The sequence below is a fragment of the Aquarana catesbeiana genome, linkage group LG02 (genome assembly GCF_042186555.1).
Source record: "Aquarana catesbeiana isolate 2022-GZ linkage group LG02, ASM4218655v1, whole genome shotgun sequence".
NCBI lineage: Eukaryota > Metazoa > Chordata > Amphibia > Anura > Ranidae > Aquarana > Aquarana catesbeiana.
Window position 1 is genome coordinate 92979226 of NC_133325.1, and position 17071 is coordinate 92996296.

Below are 17071 nucleotides of genomic sequence, written 5' to 3' on the forward strand. Positions count from 1 at the left end.
CCCCACACCTTTCCTTATTTTAATTTGGGTGCGGGGTTCCCCTTAATATCCATACAAGACCCAAAGGGCCTGGTAATGGACTGGGGGGTACCCATGCCGTTTGTCTCACTGATTTTCATCCATATTGCCATGACCCGACATGACATTAAACCCGCAAGCAGTTTTAAATGAGATTTTTTCCTTTAAAAATGACATTTGGTGCAGGGACTGTTCTAAACATGGGAAACACGCGTCACTTTACAGGCATACTATAGACACCCCCCAGGTACGATATTTAAAGGAATATTTCACTTTTTTTTTTTTACTTTAAGCATCATTAAAATCACTGCTCCCGAAAAAACGGCCGTTTTTAAAAGTTTTTTTTGCATTGATACATGTCCCCTGGGGTAGGACCCGGGTCCCCAAACCCTTTTTAGGACAATACCATGCAAATTAGCCTTTAAAATGAGCACTTTTGATTTCGAACGTTCGAGTCCCATAGACGTCAATGGGGTTCTAACGTTCGTGCGAACTTTCGGTCCGTTCGCGGGTTCTGGTGCGAACCGAACCGGGGGGTGTTCGGCTCATCCCTACTCAGAAGCAAGCGTGGCCATGGAACACTGGGGAGATATCTGGGAGAAAGAACACATTAAGCGAGTGGTAAAAACGCTGTCCCCAGAGCAAAGAGCCAAAGTGGTCGATGTAAGACCTAATCATGAGACATTCTGCACTTAAGCAAAAAAAAACAGAAAAGAACAGAAAAGAAAGAGGGCGCACCAACCTAGTGCATTACCACTGATAAACTTTAATGCAGCATAAAAACAGTAAAAATTATACTCACAAACGAGCTAGTATAAATAGCTTTCAAAAGGGCGCAAAGGCACTGTTTCTGTGGATCGACACCCCAGGACCTGTTGCCGAGAGGATAAGACCAGCGCATATGGCTGATGGCTTACGTGTTTCGGGGGAGCACCCCTTTCTTCAGAGCCTAAGCGGGCAATGGTTGGTCTCTCGAATTGCTCTCTCTATAAATGTATGTATGTGCCTGTGTCTACCCCACCCAATTAGTGGCAACGCCCCCTCCCACAGATATTAGGTACCACCCACCCATTCAGGTTAACCCTCTCTATCCCATCCCTCAGAGTGTGATTCCCCATTTGTAGCCAAAATATAGAGGGCAAACATCACCCTATGTAATCTGCTAAAAAGATAGTGGTAGTAGTAATACTAGTACAAAAAGAAATTGATTGAAAAAATGAATAGATATAAATAAAAATATAGAGACACTGGACCAGTAGATCAATTTCACTCTCACCATATGCTATGTGCAACAGGGCAGGGGAAGGGGGATTGGGTGCGCCAAAACAAAGACACCTCACCTCCTTCATGCAGCTCTACTTGTGTCCCCATGCCTCCGATCTACTGGGGTGGATGATGCCGGGCTCCTCCGGCTCCCAGGAGCCATAATAGTGCCGCATGCCATGTGTGGAACGCACGGAGGAGCCCGGCATCATCCACCCCAGTAGATCGGAGGCATGGGGACATCATGCATGGTGATCTTTTCACAGCCCTGGGAAATTTGGTGTCCCAATGTCAAAAAGGCAACCCAACATATTCAGGAACTGGGTACCAGAAACTGGGCATTTTCTCAGGACAACGGCCTGTACCCAAAGGAGAAGACACTTTTGAAGAGTGGTTGGAACAGGCCACGCAAGTGTTGGATGAGTGGGACATCCCTGAAACGCAAAAGAAACAGCGGATTACTGAGAGTCTGAAAGGGCCTGCTTCCGAGGCTATTCGAAATTTAAAGTTTAGCAAACAGAACTGTGTTACCCAAGACTACTTAGATATCCTGCAAGATGTGCTTGGACGTACCGAAAAGGTTTCTGACCTAATTTATAAATTAGAACACACTTATCAAGAAACAGGAGAAAAGTTGTCAGAATATATGAGACGGTTAGACAAGGTCATTCACCAGATATTGTTAAAGAAGGGATTAGATCCTAGTAAGGTGGATGAAATTCGAGCCAAACAAGTCTTAAGGGGTGCCCAGCCTTTGGACCCCATCACCCTCCAGTTAAGAACTCGCCAAGATGGAGGCATATTGAAGTACCCAGATCTAATTCGGATTGTATGGGAGGAAGAAGCTGTTCTAGAAAGGAAGAAGGAAAACATTCAAGAACCAAAACACACTGTTGGAGTCAGGACAGTTAGTGTGATGGATGATGATCCCCAGATTGAGCTTCTTAAGACTCAGGTGGCCCAGTTAATGGAGATGATGGCTTTGCTGAATGCAAGATCCCCTAATCCGCCCAATGGAGGAACTAAAAAAATAAAAAAAGTATCAGACTTCACACTCAGGAGGGAATCTGGACTTTGTTTCAACTGTGGAGGGGCTGGGCATTTTGGGAAAGTGTGCCCAAGTCCAAGGGCAGCAGTACAACATCAAAAGCCGGCGGAAAACTTCAAAGGGCCCCAGTGAAGGAGTCATCTGGGTGCCCTGTAACAGTCGTCAACTCCAACGAAACCCAGGTTCACAAAGTTTTGAGAGTATGAGGAGGAATGAAGTTGAGTGAGCGTCCATGGAGCGCATGGACGCAAGATGCGCACTAACAAGCAAAATAAGCCAAACACTCATGGTGGATTTCCCCTCAACCTAGTGGGACCCTCTCCGATCATCCCAATCCAGGTAGAAGGAATCTACGCCAAGGCACTGCTGGATACCAGAGCCCAAGTGACCTTATTATATAAAGATTTCTACATGAAGCATCTCAAGCATCTGCCCCTGCAAAAGTTGGAAGAATTGGAGATATGGGGTCTAGGTACCCAGAATTTTCCTTATGAGGGGTATATCCCTATCAAACTCACCTTTGACCCGAGTGTGGCTGGAAAGGCGGATACTTTCGACACCCTGGCGGTTGTATGTCCTCGACCCCCTGGGGCCCATAGAAGTTCTCTTATCATCAAAAAAAAACTGATCCGGTCAGAAGACTCCTAACACCACTTGTACAGAAGGAAAGTGCCCCGACCATGAAGGTACATCCCATGCTAACCCAAGTGTACGAGGATATAGTACACGAACAGAAGGCCCCACCAGAAGGGGTGGGAAAGGTTTGGCATTTAGACTGAGATGAAGAACTGCTACAACCGGGTGAAGTGGTATGCATGAGGACCTCTGTCAAGTTGAGTTGGAGACAACCTGGTCATTTCATTGTTTTGGAGACGGACCCCGGGCCTGTATTATGCCTCTTATTCCTGAAGTGCCAGGGCTGCCCTGTATACTGATGGTAATAGGTTTTCTGGGGTTAGCCAGGGAACTTTTCATCCACCTGTAGGCAGACCTGGACCTAAGGCAAGACCATAGGAGCATCACATCACCACTGGGACTTTACAGGGACCAGAAGAGGAGGACCGCTGACTGGAAGTGTCAGTGCACAGGCCGACAGGAGCTACTGTAAGAGAATACGCAGGATAAGGAGGCCCTACCCTTCTTCAGACGCCCACAGCGCCACTGTTCCTGCCAGCGTGAGCCAGGTAGGCAGCGGGCCTGAAACTGCTACCATGGGCTGACAGCATGATCAACACCTATTAGATTGTAAGCTCTTCTGAGCAGGGCCCTCTTAATCCTCCTGTATCTTATTGTATCATAACTGTATTGTCTCCCTTTTATATTGTAAAGCGCTACGTAAACTGTTGACACTATATAAATCCTGTATAATAATAATAACAACACCTCTCCAACAGGACCCTCATCATCATCATCATCATCATCATCACTGACTAGGGGTGAGTGAAGGCTCTGAGGGCTGGGAATGTACACAAACTTCACTCTGTTCTGTCTGCTTCAGTCTCCTCTGTGTCAGTGTCTTCCCTGCTCAGTGTGCTCTGTCTGTCAGCCTTTAGCCATCCCCTTCCTGTTCACTCTCATCTCTCTGGTACTTTCATTTATATTTCACTTATCACACTTCTGACCTGTGAGATGTCTTCATTGTGTTTTCATTTGCTGCAGTTATTGCAGGTACTGTGCTAGGATGGTCAGTGATCCTGTCCAGTATACAGCATGTCAGGGTTGAAGGGGAGATTATTGTGTGGTTACATGTGTGCCTAACACACTGATCAGTCAGCTTGTCGTCATTGGCTTTTCTGAGGGTTTTATTTACTTCCTTCACAGGAATTAGACTGTTTAACTGCTTGCCGACCGTCTGCCGCAGTTATAGTGCAGCAGAATGGCACAGGCAGGCGAATCGCTGTCATAGTACGTTGGTACCATAGACGGCCACTAGAGGGCGCGTGCCTGCCCCCCCCTGCTCGCCCACGGAGCCGATGCAAGACCCCGACGGTCTCGATCACCGCCGGGCTCCCGCAATCGCTCGGGGCACACAGAGAACCGGGAGAACACACAGTTTCTGGTTCTCTGAGGGGAGAACTGACAGATCCTCTGTTCATACAGAGTATGAACAGGCGATCTGTTAGTTTCCCTGCACAGTCCACATCCCCCTTCAGTTAGAACACTTCCTAGGACACACACTAACCCCTTCACTGCCCCCTACCGTTAACCCCTTCACTGACAGTGACATTTTTACGGTAATCAATGCATTTTTAATCGCACTGATTGCTGTATTAATGCCAATGGTCCCAAAAACGTGTCAAAATTGTCCTACGTGTCTGCCAAAATGTCGCAGTCACAATACAAATCGCTGATCGCCGCCATTACTAGTAAAAAAAAAAAATTATTAATAAAAATGCCATAAAACTATCTCCTATTTTGTAGACACTATAACTTTCGCGCAAACAAATCAATATACACTTATTGCGATTTTTTTTTAACCAAAAATATGTAAAAGAATACGTATCGGCCTAAACTGAGGAAAAAAATTTTTTTTTTATTTATTTTTAGGAGATATTTATTATAGCAAAAAGTAAAAAATATTGCGTTTTTTAAAAAATTGCCACTCTTTTTTTGTTTATAGCGCAAAAAATAAAAACCGCAGAGGTGATCAAATACCATCAAAAGAAAGCTTTATTTGTGGGGAAAAAAAGGACGTCGATTTTGTTTGGAAGCCACGTCGCACGAAAGCGCAATTGTCAGTTAGACCCCTTTCACACCGGGGCGGTTTGCAGGCGCTATTGCGCTAAAGATAGCGTCTGCAAACCAACCCGAAACAGCCGCTGCTGTGTCTCCAGTGTGAAAGCCCCGAGGGCTTTCACACTGGAGCGGTGCGCTAGCAGGATGGGAAAAAAAGTCCTGCTAGCAGCATCTTCGGGGCGGTGAAGGAGCGGAGTATACACCGCTCCTGCCCATTGAACTCAATGGGGCAGCCTGGCTATACCGCTGGCAAAGCGCCTCTGCAGAGGCGATTTGCAGTGATTTTTAACCCTTTCTCGGACGCTAGCGGGGGGTAAAATCGCCCCGCTAGTGGCGGTATACCGCCACTAAAACGACGACGCACCTCCCGCCCCAGTGTGAAAGGAGCCTTAAAGCGACGCAGTGCCAAATCTCAAAAAGTGCTCTGGTCTTTGGCCAGACAAATGGTCCGGGGCTGAAGCGGTTAAGGCTTGTAAGCTTTAAATCTGTGAATGAGTTGCCTGATATTGTGTTTTATGTTTTTGCCACTTTGTTTTATTAGTAAATGTTAAAGATACAGTACAAATACAGTACACAATGTGTCACAGAAAATGACATGTAGGCATGATAGTGTTTTTAAAATTTTCAAAAGGTTATCACCTCTAGCTGTGATTCTTGAAGAATCCAATGAGTCATTTGTCAGTTTCTATGGGTTCTTGTTCTTAATTGATCTAATTGGTTATACCCTATTCTCATTGATATACCTAAATCTACAGTATATCAAGCTTTTTTTGTGATTACAGTGCCTTGCAAAAGTATTCACCTCCCCTTGGCATTTTTCGTGTTTTGTTGCCTCACAACCTGGAATTAACATGGATTGTTAGAGGATTTGCATCATTTAATTTACAGAACATGCCTACAATTTTGAAGATTTTTTTTTTTATTGTGAAGCAAACAACAAATAGGACAAAATAACAGAAAAGGTCAATGTGCATAACTATTCACCCCCCTAAAGTCAATACTTTGTAGACCCACATTTTGCGGCTATCACAACTCCAAGTCGCTTTGGATAATGTCCCGTACACACAATGAGATTATCGGACGAATGATCATCCATTTTTTTTTTGCATGCCAATCTCAGATCGAATCTGATGTATTTACTAAAGTCACGAAAATTCCCGTACGACAGAAAAAAAATTTGGAAGTGATATCATGTGTTGTAATGCATTTGTATTGCATTTTCGAACGATAGCTGAGATCTTTTGATGTAAAGTGCACTATAAATAAAATGTATTATTATTATCTAGCAGGTACTGCGTGAAAGGAATGTCCGCCAAAATCTCGTCCAGTTTTCATTGCCAAATGGCTGGGGCGGAGGCTACACCAAACACCATCCAATTGTATTCATACAGTCCCTTGTGGGTGTTGATGGTTAGAAACTTGCGGTAAGAACGATGGACCTCAAACTGTAAATATGCTTGTCTGAGATCAAGCTTGGTAAACTTTTGACCTCCTGCAAGAGAGGCAAAAATGTCATATACTCTGGGAAGGGGATACCGGTCTATCTCCAGTTGGGAGTTTAGTGCCATGTGGAAATCGGCACAAATGCGTAAGTCTCCATTCGCTTTCTTTACTGGTACAACTGGTGATGCCCACTCGCTGTGCTCTACCTTTGAGATGACTCCTTGTTCCTCCAGCCGACTTAGTTCCGCTTCCACTCCTGCTAGGAGTGCAAAAGGTACTGTCCGAGCTTTGCAGAACTTAGGCTGAGCGTTGGGTTTCAGCTTGAGTCTCACACAGTCATGTTTTTTTTTTCCCCAACTGGTCATCAAAGATCTTTGGGAACCGCTGCTTCAGGGACACCACCCATCCCTCATTATCTCCTAATGGAATTGTAACGGTGTTATTGGCGATGTCTGGCATACCAAAGTGAGCAAACCAGTCTCTCCCAAAGAGTAGGTGGAGTATCTGTTTTGAGTATGCCTGCAGTTTGATTGGTGTTGGGTGGACAGTTGTTCAGGTCTGAAGTTGTCTTCATTGTTTCTGAGTGATAACTGAAACTGCTGCTCCTGTGTCTACATCTATCTTGAGTTTCTTTCCCTCCCTCTACCTCTATAGTCATTGCGGAGGGTGTTGAATGCATATGATGTATGTCTAATCTGTGGAGCACTTCCTCATCCTCTGACTCAGATGATGATGTATATCTTCCCATCATATATGTCTTTGTCTTGGGATTCAGAGGTTGTTTATCTTGCACCTTCTTGCTATGGCACACTTGTTTAAGATGGCCTGTTTTACCACAATTTTGACAGGTCTGATCCTTAAACCGGCAGACTTTGTGGTCATGGTCTGTATTCCCACAACGGTAGCAAGCTGACTCCCGTCTTGGTGGGGGTCTGTATTTACAGTTTGCGGCAGTTGGCTTGACTGCTGTTCTGAAAACGTCCTGTTTCACTTCTTCCCTTCTGCCCTGGGGGTTCAATTCCTCTGTATCTTTCACAGCCATTTCCATCACTTAAGCTATCTCAATTACCTTTGTAAGGGTTAGGTCTTTCTCTGTTAACAGTTTCTTTTGGCTAGACTCACTGTTCAGTCCCATGACAAACTTATCTCTCAGTGCAGGAGGGAAAGTACTCCCCAAAAGAACAGGTAGAGGCTAGTCTGCGAAGGGGGAGCACATAAGCTTTCATTTCTTCACCTGGCTGCTGCTGCCTCTGATGGAACCAGAATCTTTCTGCAGTCTCTAGTGGTTTAGGCTGGAAGTGATCCTCTAACAGTGTCAGGAGCTCTACCAATGTCTTATGCCGCGTACACACGGTTGGACTTTCTGTCCTACTTGGTCCGGCACACTTTCTGACGGACTTTGTCCGCCAGGTGCGCCGGACTTTAAAATGGACGGACTTGCCCACACACGACCGGACTTTGCGGCGGGCTAAGTCCGCCCGTTTTTCTGACGGACTTTCGCCGGAGTTACTGCGGACTTTCAGAATGAACGAACTTGCCCACACACTGACAAGTCCGTTCATTTTGAACGTGACTCAGGTGCGACGGGACAAGAAAAGGATGTCAATCTTGCCGCTTTTATCGGCGAGATTGACACCTTGCGAGCCCCGTTGCGGGGCATACCAGGCCCTTGGGTCTGGTATGGATTATAAAGGGGAACCCCCCTACGCCGAAAAAACGGCGTGGGGTCCCCCCTAAAATCCATACCAGACCCCGATCCGAGCACGCAGCCTCGCCGGTCAGGAAAGGGGGTGGGGACGAGCGAGCGCCCCCCCTCCTGAACCGTACCAGGCCGCATGCCCTCAACATGGGGGTGGGTGCTTTGGGGGAGGGGGGCGCCCTGCGGGCCCCCCCACACCAAAGCACCTTGTCCCCATGTTGATGAGGACAAGGGCCTCTTCCCGACAACCCTGGCCGTTGGTTGTCGGGGTCTGCGGGCGGGGGGCTTATCGGAATCCGGGAGCCCCTATAAGAAGAGGGCCCCCAGATCCCGGCCCCCCACCCTATGTGAATGAGTATGGGGTACATGGTACCCCTACCCATTCACCTATGGAAAAAGTGTAAATAATAAAACACTACACAGGTTTTTAAAATATTTTATTAAACAGCTCCGGGGGGTGGGTCTTCCTCCGTCTTCGGGGGTCTTCTTCCGGCTTCGGGGGTCCCTCCGGTTCATCTTCTCCCGGCGTCCGGTTGGTTCTTCTCCGCTCTCTTCTCCCGGTGTTCCAGTCCTTCGGCCGGCTCCTCCGCTGTCTTCAGGTAGCTCTCTTGCCAGCAGAGGTCCGGACTTCTGGGCTTCTTGTCTTCTCTTCTCTTCTCCAGATGTTGACACGACGCTCTCTCCGGCTGGACTGTTCTCTGAGGGCTGCGTTGTGACTTATATAGGCGGAGACCCCGCCCCCTTATGATGTCACAGTCCCTGGGCATGCTGGGACTGTGACGTTTTAGGGGGCGTGGTCACTGGGTGACGCCGGGAGAAGATGAACCGGAGGGACCCCCGAAGCCGGAAGAAGACCCCCGAAGACGGAGGAAGACCCACCCCCCGGAGCTGTTTAATAAAATATTTTAAAAACCTGTGTAGTGTTTTATTATTTACACTTTTTCCCTAGGTGAATGGGTAGGGGTACCATGTACCCCATACTCATTCACATAGGGTGGGGGGCCGGGATCTGGGGGCCCTCTTCTTATAGGGGGCTCCCGGATTCCGATAAGCCCCTCGCCCGCAGACCCCGACAACCAACGGCCAGGGTTGTCGGGAAGAGGCCCTTGTCCTCATCAACATGGGGACAAGGTGCTTTGGGGTGGGGGGGCCCGCAGGGCGCCCCCTCCCCCAAAGCACCCACCCCCATGTTGAGGGCATGCTGCCTGGTACGGTTCAGGAGGGGGGGCGCTCGCTCGTCCCCACCCCATTTCCTGACCGGCCAGGCTGAGTGCTCGGATCGGGGTCTGGTATGGATTCTAGGGGGGACCCCACGCCGTTTTTTCGGGGTAGGGGGGTTCCCCTTTATAATCCATACCAGACCTAAGGGCCTGGTATGCCCCGCGCTCGCCGCAATAGGAAAATTTGTTTTTCCTATTGCAGCGAGCGCGAGATGCAATACCCTGCCCTTGCGTCGCATCTGGTCCGTTGGACCAGCATACACACGAGCGGGCTTTCCGTCGGACCAGCACACAGACGAGCAGACTGTCCGTCAGAAACTGAGTCCGACGGAAAGATTTAAAACTTGTTTCAAATCTAGGTCCGGCGGGCTTTTGGGAAAAAGTCTGCCGGCGCCTACACACGGACGGATTGTCCGGCACACTCTGGTCCGCCGGACCAAGTATGCCGGAAAGTCCGACCGTGTGTACGCGGCATTAGTTGCTGGTTTAACAGAGGAAAGGAGATCACTAATGCCCCGTACACACGGTCGGATTTTCCGATGGACAATGTCCGATCGGAGCGTGTTGTCGGAAATTCCGACCGTGTGTGGGCTCCATCGGACATTTTCCATCGGATTTTCCGACACACAAAGTTGGAGAGCAAGAGATAAAATTTTCCGACAACAAAATCCGTTGTCGGAAATTCCGATCGTGTGTACAGAAATCCGACGCACAAAGTGCCACGCATGCTCAGAATAAATAAAGAGATGAAAGCTATTGGCCACTGCCCCGTTTATAGTCCCGACGTACGTGTTTTACGTCACCGCGTTTAGAACGATCGGATTTTCCGACAACTTTGTGTGACCGTGTGTAGACAAAATAAGTTTGAGCCAACATCCATCGGAAAAAATCCTAGGATTTTGTTGTCGGAATGTCCGAACAAAGTCCGACCCTGTGTACGCCCTATAAGAGTGTCATATGTCTTAGCACCAACCACTGTCAGAAATACTGCTACTTGCCTGTCGCCTAGGATGGCATTTGCACTGAAATACTGTTCCAGTCTCTCAACCCAGGAACTCCAGGATGTCTGTTCTCCATCAAATTCACTTAATGTCCCAGATAATGACATTTTCCTGCTGGGCTCTGTGAGTGCTTTTATCCAGGTGACAATCCACACTGCCTTTGTCTCTCTCTCTCTCTCTCTCTCTCTCTTTCTCGCGCTCTCTCTCTCTTACTGATAGACACCTTGTAAATCCTATCCTTGTCGCCACTGTTATATTCTCTGAGTTGTGAGAGACACAAGACTCTGGCCTGGAACAACTGATGTTTATTTCAGTACTCACTGTACACTCCAACATGCATTTCAGGACAGGTATATCTTATTATGCTTCCTTACATGTGCTCTAAGATGGCTACTATGCCCCTTGACATCGCTCCTGGGTGGAGCCAGCTTTAAAGTGACAGTACATGTGGCACCCTTCAGGTTTAACAGTGGGGCAGATGAGAAAGGGGGAACATTGGTGGGGCAGGTGAGCAGGGGGTTACATTGGTGGGATAGAAGAGCAGGGGGTTACAGTTGTGGGACAGATGAGCAGGGGGTACAGAGGTGGGGCAGATGTGCAGGGGGATACAGTGATGAAAGAGATTTGCAGGGGGGGGGGCAGTGATCTGAGGTGTGAAGGTGCATGAATTGGGGCTGATCTGAGGCGTGAGTGCAGGGTGTTAATTTCTCACTACTACTCAAGTAGTTTACAGCATTTACTTTATAAAAAATCCTTTTTGTAATTGAGAGTATGAAGTTGAAATTTTTGGGTTATAAAATCGGCATGCTCAATTTCTTTGAAAACATTTTCCGGCACACTATGCTCAAAAGCTTGCCTACCCCTGCCTTAGACCATTCTCATTCCCCAATAGAGCTGATTCAGCAATTTTAACTATTTGCAAGGCTTTCCTTTCTTTTTTGTCACATGTGAATGGCTCTCCTTTATCAGAATCATAATTAGTGGGAATGCTTTAGCAGTCCCACTATTGTTATTCGATTTTATTTATTAGTGGGAATGCTTTAGCAGTCCCACTATTGTTATTCGATTTTATTAGTGGGAATGCTTTAGCAGTCCCACTATTGTTATTCGATTTTATTTATTAGTGGGAATGCTTTAGCAGTCCCACTATTGTTATTCGATTTTATTTATTTTTAATAATTTTAATTTTAATTTTATTCCGTAAATTTTTTGGTTCTGCGTAACTTCTGCATACTTTCAGCTATTAAAACCATTCAACTATCAAAATGTTCGTCTCTTTTAGCTGATGTGTGCTCTTTTTCAACTTTTTTTCTACCATTTATACTTTTTAAAATATTAAGCTTTTTATCACTTTTTTTTAACATTGAAGTCAATGGGAGCATGCTTGAAATCCTTAAATTCTTCTTCCACTCCCAAAAGTTTCAGCTCCTTCATACTTTCACCTAGAGACACCAAACAAACTTTAAAATGTTCACAAAATATTCAGCTATCTGGCTATATCTTTTCAGTTTGATATCTTTTACAGTTTTTGAGAAAAAGCTTTTTGTTTAGAGGTCATTTCAGGAAATTTTAGCCATTAATCAGAGTGTACTGTGTTTGTTTTGTTGCCATGGTTACCAAAGCTTCTGTTATACACAGGGGGGGAGGTGGCTGGAGCATCTCAGCTCTGATTACAGAGCCCGGGGGAGGGGACAGACACACCATGTACTGATTTATAATAGAGGAACATGATGGGGCAGTTTTGATAGGGCAATTCTGATGGGGCAGTTTTGATGGGGCAATTATGATGGGGCAGTTTTATTGGTGGCAATTATGATGGGTCAGTTTTGATGGTGGCAATATGATGGGGCAGTTTTGATGGGACAATTCTGATGGGGCAGTTTTCATGGTGGCAATATGATGGGGCAGTTTTGATGGGGCAATTCTGATGGGGCAGTTTTGATGGTGGCGATATGATGGGGCAGTTTTGATGGGGACAATTTTAATGGAGCAGTTTTAAAGGTGGCAATATGATGGGGCAGTTTTGATGGGGGCAGTTTTGATGGTGGCAATATGATGGGGCAGTTTTGATGGGGCAATTCTGATGGGGCAGTTTTGATGGTGGCAATATGATGGGGCAGTTTTAATGGGGACAATTTTGATGGGGCAATTCTGATGGGGCAGTTTTCATGGCAGTATGATGGGGCAGTTTTGATGGCGGCCATTTTAGCGATTTAGATATTCAGCATTCCCACGCATTTTCCCCAGGAAATGCATTTTCTAGTTTTTAATAATTTTATTCTGTACGTTTTTTGGTTCTGCGTAACTTCTGCATACTTTCAGCTATTAAAACCATTTAACTATTAAAATGTTCGTCTCTTTTAGCTGATGTGTGCTCTTTTTCAACTTTTTTTCTACCATTTATACTTTTTAAAATATTAAGCTTTTTAACACTTTTTTTTAACATTGAAGTCAATGGGAGCATGCTTGAAATCCTTAAATTCTTCTTCCGCTCCCAAAAGTTTCAGCTCCTTCATACTTTCACCTAGAGACACCAAACAAACTTTAAAATAGTCACAAAATATTCAGCTATCTGGCTATATCTTTTCAGTTTGATATCTTTTACAATTTTTGAGAAAAAGCTTTTTGTTTAGAGGTCATTTCAGGAAATTTTAGCCATTAATCAGAGTGTACTGTTTGTTTTGTTGCCATGGTTACCAAAGCTTCTGTTATACACAGGTGGGGAGGTGGCTGGAGCATCTCAGCTCTGATTACAGAGCCCGGGGGAGGGGACAGACACACCATGTACTGATTTATAATAGAGGAATATGATGGGGCAGTTTTGATGGGGTATTTCTGATGGGGCAGTTTTGATGGTGGCAATATGATGGGGCAGTTTTGATGGGGCAATTCTGATGGGGCAGTTTTGATGGGGCAATTCTGATGGGGCAGTTTTGATGGGGGCAGTTTTGATGGGGGCAATATGATGGGGCAGTTTTGATGGGGCAGTTTTGATGGTGGCAATATGATGGGGCAGTTTTGATGGGGACAATTTTGATGGGGCAATTCTAATGGGGCAGTTTTGATGGCAATATGATGGGGGCAGTTTTGATGGTGGCAATATGATGGGGCAGTTTTGATGGTGGTAATATGATGGGGCAATTCTGATGGGGCAGTTTTGATGGTGGCAATATGATGGGGCAGTTTTGATGGGGCAATTCTGATGGTGGCAATATGATGGGACAATTTTGATGGGGCAGTTTTAATGGGGACAATTTTGATGGGGCAATTCTGATGGGGCAGTTTTGATGGCAGTATGATGGGGCAGTTTTGATGGCGGCCGTTTTAGCAATTTAGCTATTCAGCATTCCCACGCATTTTCCCCAGGAAATGCATTTTCTAGTTTAAATCTGTCCCTAAAAGATGTTGATGGTGCAGGTTATGAAGCTGCTACATAGGGGGTGCATCAGGATGGAGATGGGTGCCCTGCTCTTTATGTCCATCCTGCTCTTTGCATTTATTACACATGTCTCTGCCTTTTATAATGATAATAAAAAAAATTAAGAAAAAAGAAATTAATAGTATGAATAGTTGACATTCATAGGTTTTCTGGTGCGGAGGATTTTATTTTCCTCCTGTTAAAATTCCAGTTCTCTTGCAGGGTATATGGGGAATGTATTTGGAAAAGCTGGCTGATCATATTCCCTCTTTGCAAGTGTGAGCTGTGTTGGATACACTTATTGTTCACCTGGAAGGGAATAATTTAGGTGAATTCAAAATCTTAGACCTTCTAAAAAAAAATGGGAACTGTTCTGTCTACAAATAAGTGGTTTTCTAGGCCTGGGCTTCAGTTTACGGTACAGTTACCATAAAATGTGAATTGACTGATATGCTGATTTACTGTATACTCATTAGTGACTTCGTTTTTTCTATTGTGAACTGGAGAGTTACATCAGAGGTTTAGCAGTATTTGGCATTGTGCCCAATTGTCTCTCCTTTGGGACCAAATCCCTCTGTCCCTCATGCAACTTCAGTTGTCCCTAGTTTTGGTCTGATGTGTTCATCTCTATACAAAATGTACTATTTTGCTGCTAAAAGTGTTATGCTGCACTAAACTTTTTATCCAGATTACTGCATTTGTTATTTTGAAAATCTATTATAAGCTAAAGTAGAGATCAGAAAAAAGCACTTATGTTGTTTAGCCAACCATTTTCTGCACATTAGATCTTTGAGGTCCCTGTAACCAGGGACATGTCCTTTGCTACTTACTATGTAAAAGGGTGTCCCTCTTTATGATTTTAGAAATTTGAGAGGTATATTTTTGGTACATTTTCTCAATCATTGGTAAGGGCGTTTTCAACACTGGATTGCAAAGAGCGATTGTTTAGGCCGCGGTGGAGGGGTGGGGCCAGGTTTGTAACTTGGATTTTGGGTAATGTTGCCCACTTTGTGGGTGGACAGTGGTTGGTAAACTGTTATTTGGTTGGTATAAGATATTGCTGCTTGCGTCTTAGTGACTAAGTATGTCGGTCTGTTAATGGTTAACGGGTGGTTCTGTTTGGTATTGAAGGTTAAAGTACAATCCCATGTCAGGGCCACTAAAGACTAAAATCGAGAAGTAGCCCCATGGGATTGTCACCCCTAACACCCATTTGTTTTATAAATACATTTTACTCTTAATAGAGGGATTGTTAATTGTTAAGTACATGACTTTTTTGCTGCTTTGCTGGTTCTTTCTGTTTTGTGTTTCTTTAGCCCCTTAAAGGGGAAAGCACATATTGACCTGTGGAAGGTCAGTAATGGAGGTGAGCGCACAGTTTGGAAGGTGGCAGGCTCTGGAATTTGCTGTGAACCTTTTATGGGACCCATGGACTAGCCTCTTCACCATATTGGACTTTGTGTGTTTCAAGCTTACTTTATATCACTGAAAACGCCTATCACTGATTATCACTGGTTTAAGCATCACAATGGTGTTTTATTCAAAGTGGTTTTGTTGTTTATTTCTAGATATCACACAGTGTATTTGTTTTTATTGATGTAAAGGACCTCACATGTAGTGTGCTTTTAGTGTGTCATATTATACATTATCAGTGTGTTTTACTATGCAGTATTAGTGGGGAGCGCTGCACCACATATCTTATTTTTAACATGGCAATAATCTGATGGCTTGAAAGGGCAGCCAATTAGGAGAGGAGGAGTGGGCAGAAAGTGTGGCTTAAAAGAGATTTTGGAAAATACAGGGTTGCTGTGCGCTTACACAGTGTGCTTGTACCTTCGATTGGAGATACAAGGTAAGTAAACTGACCACACTAGCATGGATCGGCTAACATTCTTGCATGGTCAATTTACAACCAGGAAGAAGTGGAATTGGCAGTATCAACCAGATGCAGAATTTAAAATATTAGCATGAAAAAATAAAACGTTTTTGTATTTGAAGAGATAAATTCATAACATTATTTTTTTTAAGGTAACAAACATTTTAACTTACAGTTGGCATGCTCACGACAATAGACGCTGTAAAGAGAAAAAAAGCATTTGAATAACAAATCAGTTATATAAATCCCAATTCAGAATAAGGGAAACGTGAAGCAGAACAAATGTGAGAATAATTGATGAACCTAAAGCTTTCTGTTTGAGAAGTTCATGAACTATCACAACAAGCAAGGTCTGTTTTATTAAATGGAAGTAAACTTCTATCGATTATTTGTACCTAAAGGTAAGCCTATAATAAGTCAACGGACCCGGAAGGAAGACAGGTGAATATGGATGCAGCCTCCAGCAGTGACATCATATGGGTTTAGGGCTTCATTTGCAGGTAAGTTTCACATAATGTGCTAGTATGCGATGCATAATAGTACATTATGCCTTTACTTTGCAGGTCAGAAAAAAAGAAGACAGCGGTTTACTTCCTCTTTAAAGTATAACTAAAGGCAATTTTTTTTTTTTTGGTTTTGGATAGCGGGGAGAGGGATTACAACACCTGTCAGTTTTTCTTTTGTATAGTCTGTGCCCCCGTTAGAAAGATTTACTCTCTCGATTTGTCATGTTTATTTTTTCACCAACAGTCAAAGAAAATTTTGGGTTGTCACCAGAACAGTAGCGCTTAACTCCAAGCTTTCTTGGGAAACAAAGGCACCTATTTGCAAAATGGTGTGTAGGCAAAGGACACCCCCCCGTTACTTGGAGAATGAATGCAGAAAAAAATGATTGGTTAAACCCACAAGTACTTTTTACCACTACTTCTTTACATTGGCTTTTGAAATACCCAATTCCAACAACATATACATTGGATGAAAGGTCAAGTACTATAAAATACTTTTTGGTAGATAAATAATGCATTTTTATACAGGCATATACATTATGGTTATGAATGGGAAATCTTCCAATGGGTACACTAGTTCTGGTGACAACCAGGGATTCACTCACTTTGGAGGGATTTCCCATCATTTTCTATTTTGGATATGAGACTAGAAGTGAAGGGGAATCTCTTCAACGGGGCGCAGATGGTAAAAAACTGACAAGGGTTATAACCCTCCCTTATTGTATCCAAAATGGAAAAAAGCCCCTAGTAACAATGCAAAGCTAAATAGGACCAGCACTGGCTAAAGGTAAAAGCAGACACCTTGTATGTGACATTTAAAAGTTTAGTATAGTAGAAAGGTTC

The 17071-nt window shown here is 44.6% G+C and overlaps 1 protein-coding gene across 10 annotated transcripts in view; it reads right to left on the minus strand.

The window, feature by feature from the left end:
• Positions 1-17071, minus strand: part of LOC141127056 (uncharacterized) — a 227721-nt gene that overhangs the window by 107911 nt on the left and 102739 nt on the right. For all 10 annotated transcript variants that reach the window (XM_073613200.1, XM_073613202.1, XM_073613203.1 and 7 more), the window contains one exon: positions 15896-15921. In XM_073613200.1, the coding sequence (XP_073469301.1) occupies positions 15896-15921 (26 nt within the window). The remainder of the gene's footprint in view (positions 1-15895; positions 15922-17071) is intronic.